The following is a 15,674-nucleotide window of genomic DNA, read 5'->3' on the forward strand; positions in this document are numbered from 1 at the left end:
TTTTCTATTTTAACGACGCGGGCGCTGGACGGGAAATTGACAACTGCGTCGGTCTTAAACTAGCAAAGACACTTGCGTCGGGCTTTGCGCTGTTCTGCGCAAACTATAATTTTTTTGACTCATTCATTAATCAACTAATTGTTTTCGGCTCTAGCTGATATTAAGTGTTTATAGGGACATGTGTTTATAGGCAGTATGATTGTAGCTTAAGGAAGCTACAGGGGCAGCACGGACACATACCAGCCCGATTAGGGGTGAGTCTCTCAGGCTTGGTTCGGTCTTCCTGCCCCCTCATGGCATGGAGCTCAGCCAGATAGTGGCTCTCCATGGCCTTGGACGCTTGTAGCTCCTTCTCCCTCAGTGCTCTCTCCTTTTGCCTCTCCAGTTCCTTCTCCTTCTCCCTCTCCCTCTCCCTCTCCCTCTCTCTCTCTCGCTCTCTTTCCCGCTCGCGCTCTCTCTCCCTCTCCAGCTCCTTCTCCCGCTCTCTCTCCCGCTCTCGTTCTCTCTCCCGCTCTTTCTCTCTCTCCGCCTCACGCTCTCTCTCTTTTTCACGCTCCCGTTCTCGTTCACGCTCCCTCTCTCTCTGCCGCAGCTCATCCTCCAGCTGAAGCCTTAAAAGAAGAAAGAAGATGTCAGTGAAATCCGAAAGAAATCACGGCACACTGCTAAGATCTATTGTATGCATGCACTTGTGACTGTACGTAGGCGTGAATTAAGGAGACTTTACCTTTCAGACTGCAGTGCTGACAGTGAGGGGTGCGTGAAGTCCCCAGGGTAGCGGACCCCAGGTAGGTGCATGTGAACAGCAGAGGGATGGATGGGAGGTAACGCTCCCCCTCCTGGCAGCTGATAGAAAGGTGACCTCAAAGCAGAGAGGCAGAACGGGTCATCCATCCTGGGAGAGAAGGATTGCAATAAAAAAAAAAAGAGAGAGAAGTCAGTCTCTCCGTGTGACAGTGTAGCATTCACTTTCATTAACCTGTGCACCTCCATCTCCCAAAGAAGAGACATCACAGGGTCTTCCATCTTTTAAGAAAGCAGCAGTGTCTGTCAGCTAACCTCAATCACCACACAGCAGCAAGCGAGAGACTGTGCTGTGTGTTGATGCACAACTGTGTGTTTTTGTGTATGTGTGTGACATCCACTGCTCATCCCCTCATTAAATCCATTACAGTGCAGTGTGTGATGGGCGCTGCAGTCCTCTGATCTTGCTAGGTTGACAGACCAGGGGCACGCAGCCTGTGTGATAGCCCAAAGCAAGCAAGGTCCTTCTCAACACACACACAGTCGACATGATCATACAAAGTATACATTTAAAATGAATGTATTTTTTATTTATTTCTTTATAAATATAGATTTTCTGCTGCTGGTGTTTTCTCTGTATGATCACTGGGCTGTCTCTCCAATAATTAACTCTAGAAAGTACCTAAAACACAAACAATGTTAGGAGAGAATGGACAAACCACAGTAGTGAGCAGGATACATCTTATCTCAGATGCATTAACAGCTCAGGGATTCCTTTATGGTAATTTCCCACAAAGCATGCATGAAGAAGCTCCAGATACAGTATATATAGAGATAAGTGGCAAAACCAGCCGTGGCTCTCTGTTGGATGTTCATATTTTATTCATAGGCATAACCTAGCTCGGGTAAAGACGAGGAAAGTGGGTCTTGCTATTAACTGGCTTGGTTTAAGACGCTTAAAAATAAATACAACTCGTTCATTAATAAAGCAAATACAGAGTTCTGTTTGTCTAATACTGCAGAAAATATGAGGTACCCATGGAAAAACTGTCAAATAAGTGTAAAGCTTCTCCTTGATTTATGAAGAACTGCACTGTAATTTAGCAAGCAATAAAGCATCATTACAGCAGCTCTGAGGGTAGTAAATGACATTACTGCAGCCTTTGGCAATCAACAATAATGTATATGTATTTTTTAATCAATCTCTTAAAAGCATATTGACACAGCTGTCCAGGATATTTTCAAACCAAGAATTCTTAGCAGCAGCCTGTCAGATGATACAATATACAGTATACAGCTGTAATTTAGGACAGAGTGCATCCATATGATAAACTCTGCTATGGGTTGCAAAGAGGTACCCCAGTGTTCAGTGCAAGGATGCAATTGTTTAAAGTGATACTCTGTGATCTTTGTTTTAACAGACCTCCTTCCTGTCCATGATGATAGAGCGAGTATGGTTATTTTATATCTGTTATTTGTATTCTGTTACTTTGCTTTTTGTTTACCTGGAACCTGCTTTTTTCATTTGTACTGCCATCTGTCTAAGTCACATCTCTCTTCAAACTCTCTTACATCAATGAAAATTCTCTCTCCCCCAGTTTAATAAATATACAAATAAAGGACATCAATATTTTACCTCTGGTAACATGAATTCAAGGTCAGCTATACACTAATGTGTTTACTGCTGAGACGAAGCATATACTTAGTTCAGTCATATGCAGTGGTTTACACAATTTGCTCTCTGAGGAAATGGGTGCCAAGTCAACCAAACAAATGAATGGAGAGGCTTACCTGTATGGTGTGAAGGAGGGGTGGGGCAGGTAGCTGGGGTGGTAGTAGGCAGCTGCAGCGGCGGGGTCCAGGCCTAAGGGCAAAGAGGGCATGCGGAGGGCATCCTCGGTCGTGGCATAGGGCCGGAAACCACGGAGGTACTCTTCTGGTACATGACCAGGGGGGACTGCATTAGGCAACTGTCTGGGCAGGCTGAAGGTAGGAGAGGGGGTAGGGGCACAATAGAGCAAAGCTATGGTTAGTTTGATTTGTATGTGTCCATTGTTGTACATGTATACATACTCTTTAAAACTAATTGTTTCTCAGCACCAACGGCAACAAGACAAATGTTTGTCATTTGTTGTGGCTGCTTATTCCAGTGAGTATAATATACCCATGAATTATTGATCATATACTTATAATAATGCATGTAGAAACGTCCTTTTAAATTGAAAACATGAAAACTCCTCAAATCTAGAGACACAGTGTGGGACTCACTTGAGGGGCTGGAAACGTGAATCCTGCATGACAGCACCGGGGGTGAGACCAAAGGCATAGGGGTTTCCCAGGAGGTGGGCAGGGACTGAGGGGCCACCCTTTTCCTGTGGGAGGCTCCCCTCTGCACCCAGACGTTCTCTGCTGGCCCCACGAGGCCCTGAGTCAGCCTGGAGAGAGATACACAGAGAGAGTCTAAGTCATTGTTCGTGAAGACCTGTGACCGTCACGGTTGTCAATGCTCATGGAGCCCATCCTGTGAGGGAAAGAATAGGCCTGTTTATGGTGAAGCTGCCTCCCTCATTCTCTCTTTGTACCTCAGGCACTTTATTCACTTTCTCACACAAACCACCTCCCTGTAAAAATGGAAGGATCAACATTTCTCTGAGGGGGATATATGATAAAACTGGAGCAAGCAGGCAGAGACTGGTAAAAAAACGCCTCACTGCTTTGCTCTAATTGTAAACAAGAGATGTCATCCTCATGATTGATGAGGATGAGGTAACGGTAGATGTGCAACAGCAGTAATTCTAGAGAGATGATGACTTGGATCTCAGCAAAGTGTGTATGTGTGTGTGTGTGTACATAACTTAAACACTAACATCTAAGAAGACAACAAAGTCCAAAAAGCAACATCCCTCTGCCTCCGTTTCTCTTCTCTTTCTTCCCTCTTTTCTTTCACCTCCCTCTCACCCTTTGGCAGCAAGCCTGGTCTCACTTATCCAATACCACAACAAACACACACACACACTCAGCAGGCACATACACCGTTTCAGAGCTACAAAGACATCCTGCTGTGGGAGTGGGAGTGCATTTTCTGAAGATTTGGTTTCCCTCTGCCTACAAATGCAATAGCAGAACAGAGAAACTTACAACCCTTGTAAGTTGTAGAAGGAAATTGTTTATGGAGGGATATACAGTCAAGGAGGATTTTCACAGGTAGGGTGGAACAGTTATCTCATCTCCCACAAAAGGAGAATTCAAGTTGAAGTTGGCAAGGGAACAACTAGGAAAAACAGAAAGAAGGAAGAAAGGGAATATAGAGATAAAGACATTGAGAGGAGAAGGCAGTTCTTGCCCCACTAAATTAACCTCTGGGCTCCCTAGGATTAGAGAGAGACCTTACAGCAGCACTGTCCTCTCTCTCACTACTGCCTCTGATAAAATAAATCCAATTTAAGGAGCCATTACCTACACGTCCTGGTCTGCAGCCACTGACCCAAGCTGACACTGATGCGCTAACATCCAATCTTAAACGGCTCTAATGTTTGGACTCCCCTTTGTTTCTAAGCCGCCCCCACGTTGCAGTAGTTTAATGTTACGGTTTTCTCCTTGTTGTTTGTTGCGCTTCACTAAACTGTAAGACACTCTACTCCCTCAGACCTCCTGGCCCCTAAAAACCCTTTACGCCACTTCCATCTTTTCAAAGCTTTATGAGCACAAAGAGATGGTAGACGTTCCCTCCCAATCAGCAGCCAACTGGAAAAGAGGTTCATATATGTCAATAGAGGTCAATATCAGATTGTAACTTGGGAACCACAAGATGCCCGGGTTTGCTCCCTCTCCTTTTTTTCACAAAGTATCTTCTTCTTTATCTGCCTCCTTGTCCGACACTACCAATAGCTGATGGGTGGCTGTCTGGAAGTTTTATTTAAAAGCCCTTATGGTATTTGTGGGAGACAAGAGGACACACATGTATTCACATTTATTTTCTTAACCCACATGAACTTGCAGATGAAGTCATGCGCACACAGTAAGGGTGGTACGGTTCATGAAAAAAACACCCGAACTGCTCGGTTCGCTAGTCTCGGTTCGGAGCATGTGTGTACCGCACGGTTCGTCAGTACACTGTTAATGTGCACTAACCTCTTACTGCCGTAGTGCCCACTTTAGACACCTATGTTAAAACACTTACTGGAAATGACGAGCGGGATGGGCGTGACAAACGCAATCCATGGCAGCTGATTGGACAATTGCGTCACATGGGTCTGGCTGGTCCCTAATTTCAAAACAGACTGTCATGGCGGCTCGTTCAGAATACGATCTCATATTGTACTAAAATAGTTCACCGAAACGTGTTTCTGAAAACATTTTAAGCGAGAAATAGGCCGTGCAGTTGCTGAATCTGTCTTCATTTCAGATCAACAAAGGTCAGTTTAAAAGATTTTGTCAGATTTTGAGAGACACCGAGCCGACCGCTCCTCAAGTGGAGTGGGGTGCCGCTGCAGGTCACGTCACGTCACCTGCAGAAATGTAAAGTGGGAGAGAGGCTGCCCGGAGCTGGAGGATGAGCCAGCGTTGTTTATAGTCTGGTGTGTGGGAACATTTTGGATTTCATGTTACCTATGATGAAATAAAACAATATAGAACTGCCACTGTGTGCATGTTTTGTGCAACATGCATATTCAATATGCTAATTTTAGCTATATGCTGAAGTATATTCTGGAGTGTTAAAGATTAAAAGAAAAAATAACAAGAACCGTACAGAACCGAAAACCGTGACCCTAAAACCGTGAACCGTGGGTTTTGTGAACCGTACCACCCCTAGCACACAGTGTGCATTTCTCCAGTCCATCCCCTCCTGAGCATAATGACGTACAGCTGCTGGTACATATTACTGGTTAGCGATGCCTCACTTTCTATCACACTGTCTGTCAATCAATTTTAATCAATTGTTATACTCACACTGATGACAGCTTTGCTAACCAAGTGATCAGTGTTTAGCAAAGCTGTCATCATTGCTTGACTAACACCACTGATAGTACAGTGTGTTGTGTAGGGCTGGGTGATTAGCCCTAAAATAATATCACAATTTCTCAGGGTATAAATAGAACAACAAAGTGCAGATTTAAACAGTTGCCAAATTAACAGGCAATTATTTCATCAAGTCAGAATATTGCCATTATCACAATATTATTTTTTTATATCATGATAAAAATAATACCGATATTATTATGAACGGTATGATATGGAACACCACTATTGTTTTATGTGTGAGGAGCAGACCCAAGTAGCACCTTTGTCTCAATCTGTGCCCCACCTTAACCACAAATCAAGTCGGACCAAATAATTCTTTCTGGTTAAACCAAACAACACTCCAATGACCACCTTAGATGGCATTACACCACAAGACTCATGCACAGTCTGTTTATAATCTATATGTGGTGTTTTCTATCTGGTATTCATCTGGTGACCAGAAGTTGGTATGAATCAAATGTGGTGCATCATACACAGAGTTTGTGTGTGATAGGGGCATGGTTTCATAATCATGGCTATGACTCAATAACTGTCAATTGGTGCAATTGCCAGACACAAATTACCACTAAAATTGAATCAACTGTTCCTTTCCAACAAATTTCACTGAAAATCCCATCATCAGAGGATGGAACATAGATGCCTGTAAAACAACAAAGCATGGTGGTGCAGCTGCAAATTCACAACTCACTAGCTTCTGCTTCCTGCTTTTACAATTAATAGTGTCACTGAAAACCAGCAAGTCCCTCATACATGTAAGATGATCAACCCGTTTGTAAATGACAATGTGTACAATGTGTATATATATCAGCAATGGAAAAAGCACATACACCACACAGATAGAACCTTCCATCCCCATTAGAGAGGCACCTTAGTCACTCAGGCAACTACACATCATCACCAGCACCGTGCCATATACAAAGTACAGAGCACAAATACAAGCACTCAGATTCAAAGAAACATCCATTAACAGCCATCTTCCTCTGTGCGAGCCAGGCCCCTGTAACCCCCACTGAGGGTGGGAGACCCTGCGCATTGTAGAGCGCTCGTTTACGCCTCTCAGATGGAGCCATGAATCCAAATTGCCAATTAAAAAGCAATTACAGGCAGCAGCGGGAGCAGACTCCTGCAGTCATTAAAGCAAAATGCCAACGCACCAAGCGCTCCCTCCCTCCTTCACTGCCTTGTCTATCACCCCCCTTTGAAAGACAGACTCAGCCAGAGAGACACCAATCAACCATTCTGACACACAGAACAGGACACATACAACACAGCAACAACAACAAGCTTTTCTTGGACACTCTACAGGGGATCCAGAGATCTCTGTATGCAACTATTTTCTCTGTATTTATCCTTCCTCTATCAGACTCTCCATTTGTCTTCAAATCTTCATTTTAAGTTGTTTGTGTGGTTGGTATGGTTGTGTTGCATTCTTTCTGATCAGTGATTAGCAAAGAAAGCAAAGCTCCAGACAGTATCATCTTTGTTTAAGAGGGACATTTTGATGACGTGGATATGTGTCCTTTACGGCCCCGTGGCTCTTTGTGAACACAAAGTTATATGTGCTCGCTGAGGCGGCACCGCGGAAATAGGGGAGATGTTATGACGCCAGCTTTCGTGACGCATCCCCGCTGCTGCCCACCTGACCTCTACCCCCAACCCCTTGTCCACATCACCTCCCTTAACCTCCTCATTCTTTTCTTTGGCTGGGTGGCCCCACGCTGCTGGAGGTACCACAAACCTAGTGACGCCACAGACACACGCACACGCACACACACACACGCACACGCACACGCACACGCACACGCACACGCACACACACACACACACACACCTTCTGTCCGTTTCATTCTTTTCCTGCTTTTTAAAACTTGCTATGCTGAAGGAATGGTAAAAAGGGGAGAGCTCCTCTGTCTTTCCAGCCCCTCCCAGGTCTGGTTGACCCTCGAACTGCGGAAGGTCCATTCCGTAAAAGCTATAGCGACAGAGGGTGAGGGTCAGGGGGGTTTGGCCAGGGGAGAGGACAATAGCCTATATGCTACCACACATTGCTGTCTGGCTGACCTCCTCACTCACCCTTCGCTATACCCCTTCCCTCTTTCTCCAGGGAACTGTCAAAGTGTCTCAGAGAGTGTCCGCATGTTGCAGATTGCTGTTTGTAAATGTGCACTTGGCCTCGAAAATTAGCCGTAAGCTGAGATAAGAAGGCTTAAAGCAAGGCCATAATCCATAATCCACTCCTTATCAAAGCAAGCAGCTCTCCCTCTTTCTCTCTCCCCGACTACGTAACAGAGAGTGGGTGTCGGGGTGACGAGGCGGTGGATGCACTTGACTGCTTGAGTTAAGAGGGTGTGGCTGGAGGTGGGGATGGGGGGGGGACTTTGGAGGCTAAAGGCTGGGGACCCGGAAGGGGCTGGGCCAAGTGCAAGAGGGCTAAGTGGGAGGGGGGCTGGAGGGGCACAGATGTTAACTGCCGTTGAAGCTGTCACCTCAACGTCCCAGTAGCAGCTGGCATTGTTTAACGCATTGGAGCCGTGGGGGGAGGGGGGGTTTAGTTGATGTGGTGGTCAGGGAGGGTATTGAGCGAAGCTGACATTCATAGACCTGCCAGCTATGTCACATGTATGTCAAATACGCAGTGCCACACTATGGGTTAAAGGCCATCTACAAAATCCATTAATCCCTCGAGAGCTTGTCTGTGTGCTCGCTTGTACTGGCAAGCACACTGAAGAATGAGAACATTTTTGTTGCTTCAAGAAAAAGAAAGAAAAGACACTGGAAGAGAGCAACTGAAAGAAAAAAAAAGGGAAGTAAGAAAAAGGAAGAGAGCAAGCTCAAGGTCAGAGTGATGGGTGTTTGATTGGGGTTTTACCTGACGTCCCTCGCTCCTCCAGAGGCCGTTGCTAGTCTTTGTTGGAGCAATGGTGACTACAGGTGGAGTGTTTGGCACACTGTGGCCCGCTGGGGGGACCAGAACAGGCCCTGGACCAAGGGGACCCCTCTTGGGTGTACTGACTGGAGAGCTGTGGTTGGTGGCCGGGGAGGACACTGGAGAGGACTCACTGCTAATGGAGGATGCAGCTGGAGAAAGACAGAGACAAATGCCATGAGTACAGTGAAAGAAGAAACATAAGACAAGCTAAACGTCTGTGATTTGCTCTATTAATAAAAAGGCAAGTGTAACAACAGTATAATCCTGTAGCTCCTTCACTAAGGCAAGGGAGTTGCAGAACTATAATAGAAACAAATAACATGTACACACACTCACACAAACGCAGAGGGTCAGATGGATGGCCCTAGGCCCCTATTATGATGTGACAGTGATCAGGATGAGCAGCCCTGTGAGAGTCACACAGCCTTGACATGCAGGACGGACAGACGGACGGACGGACGGACGGACGGACACACACACACACACACACACACACACACACACACACACACACACACACACACCTCATTTGTAAAGAAGTACATAACATGTATTTTATGCTTTTTCTTCTTTCGCTTTGTTTTGCTGCAAACGGATATGATGTTGTCTGCGGTACCGTATAAACAAAAAATATTTAGGTGAATTATTGGTTTAAAAAAAAATTGATTCTTGGGAAAAGAATCAATTTTAAAAGTCGACGCAAAAAAGTATATAAATCACATACACATATACAATTTACCCCTAAAGAACACACTGCTTCGGAGTAAAGAGGCTAACAGCCATAGTGAATGTATATACGGTCAGTGGTGCTTGCAGCTACACACCGAACTCATCCCTTCATCGCACACACACACAGCAGGTGGTAAAAAGCTGGCCCAATGAGCTTCTCTGCTGCGCTGTAGCTGTGCCACATTAACAAACCCCTCCAGGGAAACCCTGTAGCACAGGGTCACGGTCTGGTCACATGCCTTGCTTTCCACCCATCTCGCTTTCTCTAGTTCCAAAGCTCTTAAATAATATGCTCACATTCATATACGTTTATTACTGCCATTTCATCTTTCAAACCATACATCTTTACCTCCCCCCATATAGGCTACACCTTCCGTTCTTCTCAACTGTGTCCACTGTCGCTTCCCTTTTGTCTTTTTTATTCCTTTGTCTTCCCTTCTTCTCTTTATTTCTCTTACGTTTTAACCTGTGTGATGTCTCTACATTTCCTCTCATTTCCTCTCTTCTTCCCTCTTCTCCTGACAGTGCAGTGTGCTGCATGTGTCCTCCGCTCAGAGTGAGCGCAGCATTACACAGTCAAACTGGGTCACAACCCTCTCAATGGGACACACACTTCGGCGCAGCAGCAAGGGCAGCACGAGATGTGCGCTTATGTGTGTACATGTGCCGGTAGTGTGCTTATGTGCATAAAACGTGCTTACATGCAACTACAGCAGCTGAAACCTCGGGCCACTTTCAGGATTACTTCTTCTCCAATTATCACCATCAGAACAAGAACCACAGATCTCTTACCCAACCGCCATTTCTTCCCTGCTTCAGTTTCCGTGGCAACATAACCTAAGACGTCAGCTTATGGTAGGTACGGTCAGGATATTGACTGATTTTAAACACCTCATTCTAACTAATACCACTAAATAATGGAAAGGATCGATAATGGCAGTGAGGTGATGGTCTAGAAAAAATCTGAAAATCTATGTAAGTGGTGTGGGGGGGTGTGTGTGTGAGGAAAAGATGGTGATGATGCATGTGAGGTGAGACAAAATGATAGGAGATAGGAAGTGATTGGGGAAAGAAAAACAGCAAGTGAGAGTGTAAAAGAGGTGCAAGGTGAGGCGAGATATGGAGAGGAAAGCAGAGAGATAAGGGGTGCAGATGGGTGAGTGGGTGGCAGGGACAGGGTGGAGGATATTGAGGGGGGAGGCATATCTTGTCTGCACAATGGCAATTAGTGGCCTAATCCTCCCCCCCTCACCTAGGAGAGCCATTACTCTCCTGTGCAAGACTAGGCCAATCAATAGCAGCCCACTCAGCCTGGGGAATGGAGCTACACTTAATACAGCTCTAGTGTCACAGCCTATTCACTCACCAGACACATAGACACACACACACACACACACACACACACACACACACACACACACACACACACACACACACACACACACTCTCTCTCTCTCTCTCTCTCTCTCTCTAAACATGCATACACAAGGATGGGGGAACAAATAAGGCTGGAGGGAGGGAAGAGGCAGAGGAGAGTACTGCTAAGCAACAGACCTCTACTCCATCTATTTCTCTCACCCCCCTCTCTTCCCATCTCCTCCTCTTCCTCCTCCTTTTCCATGTAGAGGCAAAGCAGACTGGAGAAGAGGCAGGGCAGACTAAATAATTAAGATCAGGAAAAGCAGGTGAGGGGTAGAAGGAAATAAAAGAGACAAGGGCAGTCTACCAACAGCTTCATTCTCTTTTTGCAGCATGCAGAATCAGTGTTCACACCTAGGCACCCTTCCTTGCCACGTATACACCCACAAAAAATACAAACAGCTATTATTCCTCTATAATACCCTAATCCTCATTAACAACATCCCACACACTTCTTCGTCCCTCCCCCACACATATATATAGTGGCATCGGATAGGAAAATAATTTAATATATGAGGCATGTGATTGGCACCAAGCTGGTGTCATTTTGGCCATATGCTCCTCCCTTTCCATCTATACAGAAAGATGGCCATACATGCTGGTCCTGTAGGGAGCTAGAGGGGGCAGAGCGAAGCACAGCCTTCATCTCCAAGGTCTAAAATAGGCTCATCAGCTCTAAACCGGCACTTTATTAGCTGTACTGATTGTCACTTTCTTGGAGTGTATGGGTGTGTGTGTGTGTGTGTGTGTGTGTGTGTGTGTGTGTGTGTGTGTGTGTGTGTGGTGATGGGGTTAGGAGGGGGGGGAGAGACAGGGACAGAAAAGGTAGAGACCAAAAGAAAAAAAGAGAAAGAAAGCAAGCGCAGTCTCAGTCCCAAGCTGTGTGTGATTAATGTGAAGCTCCTTTCTCTATCGCCTCATCTATTACCAGTCCCACTCTCCCAGACTGCCTCCACACTTGACCGCTCAAGCTGAGCCCCACATGCACACACAAAATATAAACCGCAGCAACAAACAAACAAAACAAGCTGTGGTCAGAGGCTGTGGCCAAGTGTCCCTGCATAGATGGCACATTTTAGTACAGCCACTGACCCAATCAAACAGCTACCACAGGTCTTCAGCAGACTGTTTCATTCAATGGGAGAGTCCAGCAGCCTGTGAATCCCACCGGATCACTAAGCCTTGATAGGAAGACAACACTACACATAAATGTTTTAGTGTTGCCAAATGGCCCCTACCAATCTTCTGCCACCACCACCTTCCCCACTGCCTCTGCCAAAACAGCCAAGCATAGCCAGCCCTGCCAGGCAGAAGGTGCTCTCCTCCACAACGCCAACACACCCACACCCACTCCACCCGCTTCCCTCCCAGCATGCATTACAACAACATCAGCACTTAATTAAACAGTCCATTTCACACCTGGTGTGCATAGCAGTGCCCAGCCAACCCTGCATCCATATGCCACCCCACCAGCAGCACAAGCCTCAACACGTGCACTCTAACACACACTACACACACACTTACACTTACAGACACACAATAACCACTGATGCACACAAACACCGCACACACCTGCTACTACAGTCTTGGCCATGCACTGACAACACAACACAAAGCCTGTAATCTGCATCACTGAGTGGGGGAGGGGAGAGGCACACTGTGTGTTGCTGTGCCAGCGAGGGAAAGAAAGACGGTACAAGATGGCGGATGGAAATAAGAGGAGCAATCCTCTGTGCCTTCTGCTGACTGTACAAACTGTATATTATACTTAAATGCTGCTTTGCTACTGAACAGAGTCATGTGAGGTGTAAGGTCGCTGTGTATGGAGAGAGGACACACAAATGAGCTTGTTTATGAGTGTTTTAGGGCCAGTCACAGCCAGAAGGGTTTTGCCTTACACACACACACACACACACACACACACACACACACACACACACACACACACACACACACACACACACACACACACACACACACACACACACACACACACACACACACACACACACACACACACACACACACACACACACACACACACACACACACACACACACACACACACACACACACCCTCAGGCAGGCTCCAGATGGAGAGGTCAGAGACACACTGCCCCTATGTCCCAGCATGCTCTGGGCTCCCAGAAAAAAAGGGGAGCCTCAGGCCACACACTAACACATACGTGTACAGATACTCACAATCTGACAAACACCACAGGTTTTCACAAATCAACTAATTACTTCCAAGTTGTCTTTTTTCCAGCCAATTCAGTCCATCTATCTTGTACACCTTTATTCTCGGTCTCTTTATTCTCTCTCCAGGCAGTGTACTTCAGTTGGTATGAACACAGTCATGACATTCTAGTGGTGTGTATGTGTCCAAGAGTGTGCAAAAAGAAACAACCGAGAGGATTAAACCCAGGTCTGCCTAATTAATCAGATATCAGCAGGCCTGCCTTTTTGAAGCAGTGTGTTATCTGTGTGTGTGTTGTGTGTTTGCACACACACGTGTGTGTGCTATCGTGTGTGTGTAAATGCGAGTGTACATGAGATGAGTGTGTCCTTTTTATTCTGCTCTGATACTCATTATCCATTACCTCGCCTCTTCAGCGCAGCACTCAGTACACAGAGCTATTCGTTACTCACCACAGACAAGTGACAATGTATGTGTTTCTCTGTGTGTGTGTGTGTGCGTGTGTGTGTGTGTGTGTGTGTGTGTGTGTGTGTGTATAAACAGCAGCCATGCTCAGGGTATTAAATCAGTTCAAACAGCCGGTGGCAGTGATACTAGTAGTCAAACCTAACTAATTCCTCTGGGCCTTAGTACACTGAGTCATGGCACCTCATATATACTGCACTACTCACCTCAAAGCATGAACCAGAGGGTGAGAGGGTGAGAGTGTGTGTGTGTGTGTGTGTGTGTGTGTGTTGCCTATAAATACAGGCTGTGCAGACAGAGAGGTGACTGAAGCTCCAGGGGCTACATGGCTCTGCCCACCCCGGAGCCGGTGCTCCTAACACGGGCAAAGTTGCTTCTTCTGCCTGACGGCTGACTCACCCACACATCACTGCCTACAGCAGCCAGGCGGCACAGTCAGCAGGCCTAAAAGAACAAAGGGGCTTTTTTGTGCTTTTAATAAAAAGGTGGTAGCGCTTAATCAGACAGGATCTGGTGTCTGTTTGTATGACAAAGACACAGACAGGAACTCTCTGCCTTGTTAGATTGTAAATTTCAAATAGAACAGCGCATGTGTATTCTCACGACACATCAAAGATAAGAAGGACAAATTCCAATAAAAAAAGGTGAGTCCATGATAAAATGAAAAGGCAGGAATGAACTCTGGAAGTGGATTTTTCTGTTTGAGAGGGACAGAGGGGGTAAGTAATGGGGCTGGCATGTAGGGATGAGGGAGTGACGAGAGATGAAGGGGAGAAGGATTGAGAGGGAGGTGAGGAGAGGTTGGGGCTGAGCTCTCTCTCTGTAATAAATCATTTGCAGGATTCTGGGACCCAGGCTGTAGTGGGCTGGGGAGCAAGGTGTCCAGGGACAGCCAGGAAGGAGGGGACCATCTGATTTAAGAGCCAGAGCAAGGGTGGACAGCTGGGGTAGCTGGGCTTCTTTGGAGCCAAGGCATGGAGCCACACACACACACACACACACACACACACACACACACACACACACACACACACACACACACACACACACACACACACACACACACACACACACACACACACACACACACACACACACACACACACACACACACACACACACACACACACACACACAGCTTTGTACGCTTGTTTTGTTTATGTGTGATTGAGAGATGCTGGGCATGTGGGTTTTACCTGTATGTTTGTATGTATTAGAGGCCAGTTTTGCATTTACCAAATATACAGGGAAAAAAATAAATAAAAAGAAACCCAAAACAGCCTCCCTAGAATTTACATGGATATATGATCAAGCATATTTCAACCTTAAAGGGACAGTTCAGAATTTCTGACATAAGGTTGAATGAGTTAATAACCAGCAATTCAACCACCTGATGCTCATTGATGCTTATTCATACAACCACAGGACAGAGCTCCGAGAGTTGGGAAATCTATTGCATGTTTCGTGTGTGTGTGTGTGTGTGTGTGTGTGTGACTGACACACTGACAAGGACAAATGTATAAAGGGGAATTATAACACCATCACACATTGACAAGCACACCCAAGCGTTCGTGCACTCACACACAGCACATTAAGTGGGTCAACTAGAGTGGCTCCTCTTCGTCCCAGTATCTCCAGGGACACCAACTAATTCAATCCTGTGTGAATATCATCCCGTTGCTATTAGCAGTTCTGCACTCAGCTAAACTAACCAGCAATGGAACATGGCACAGTGCACACACACTTATGACACCCCCACAATTAGTGCACAGAATGATTGTTACCATTTTCTTGGTTAATTATACAGCCAAAATGCTGCCATCCAGCAGACTCAAACTTGACAGTGTCATAAATGTCAAATCCCTGTCGCAGACTGTGTGGCTTTACCTCGAGGTTCTTCCGCCTGTTTTGCCAGTTTACGGAGGGCTGCAGCAAATCCGGAGTGAGCAGACTGGGTAGCAGGGCTTCCATTGGCTACGATGGAGCCGTTGAGAGACGACGGGGTGAGGGGGCTGACCGTCGCCGTGGTACGGGTCGCCGTGGAGATCATTCCTAACGATGGTGACTTTGGCTCATGGCTCATGCCTACAAATTTCAAAAGGGAGGAGAATGGGAAAATATTTATAATCAATAATGCATGTTCAACAATACCCAACAAAAACACTTAAG

General features: G+C 46.1%; 1 protein-coding gene across 3 annotated transcripts in view; it reads right to left on the reverse strand.

Annotated features, from left to right (window-relative positions):
* The window catches only part of gse1b (Gse1 coiled-coil protein b), a 172,995-nt gene that overhangs the window by 11,193 nt on the left and 146,128 nt on the right, over positions 1-15,674 (reverse strand). For all 3 annotated transcript variants that reach the window (XM_028574106.1, XM_028574099.1, XM_028574113.1), the window contains 6 exons: positions 15,393-15,590; positions 8,636-8,844; positions 3,013-3,179; positions 2,536-2,727; positions 728-895; positions 241-611 (listed from right to left, as the gene is read on the reverse strand). In XM_028574106.1, coding sequence (XP_028429907.1) covers positions 241-611; positions 728-895; positions 2,536-2,727; positions 3,013-3,179; positions 8,636-8,844; positions 15,393-15,590 — 1,305 coding nt within the window. The remainder of the gene's footprint in view (positions 1-240; positions 612-727; positions 896-2,535; positions 2,728-3,012; positions 3,180-8,635; positions 8,845-15,392; positions 15,591-15,674) is intronic.

Source organism: Perca flavescens, chromosome 1, assembly GCF_004354835.1.
Source record: "Perca flavescens isolate YP-PL-M2 chromosome 1, PFLA_1.0, whole genome shotgun sequence".
Classification (NCBI taxonomy): domain Eukaryota; kingdom Metazoa; phylum Chordata; class Actinopteri; order Perciformes; family Percidae; genus Perca; species Perca flavescens.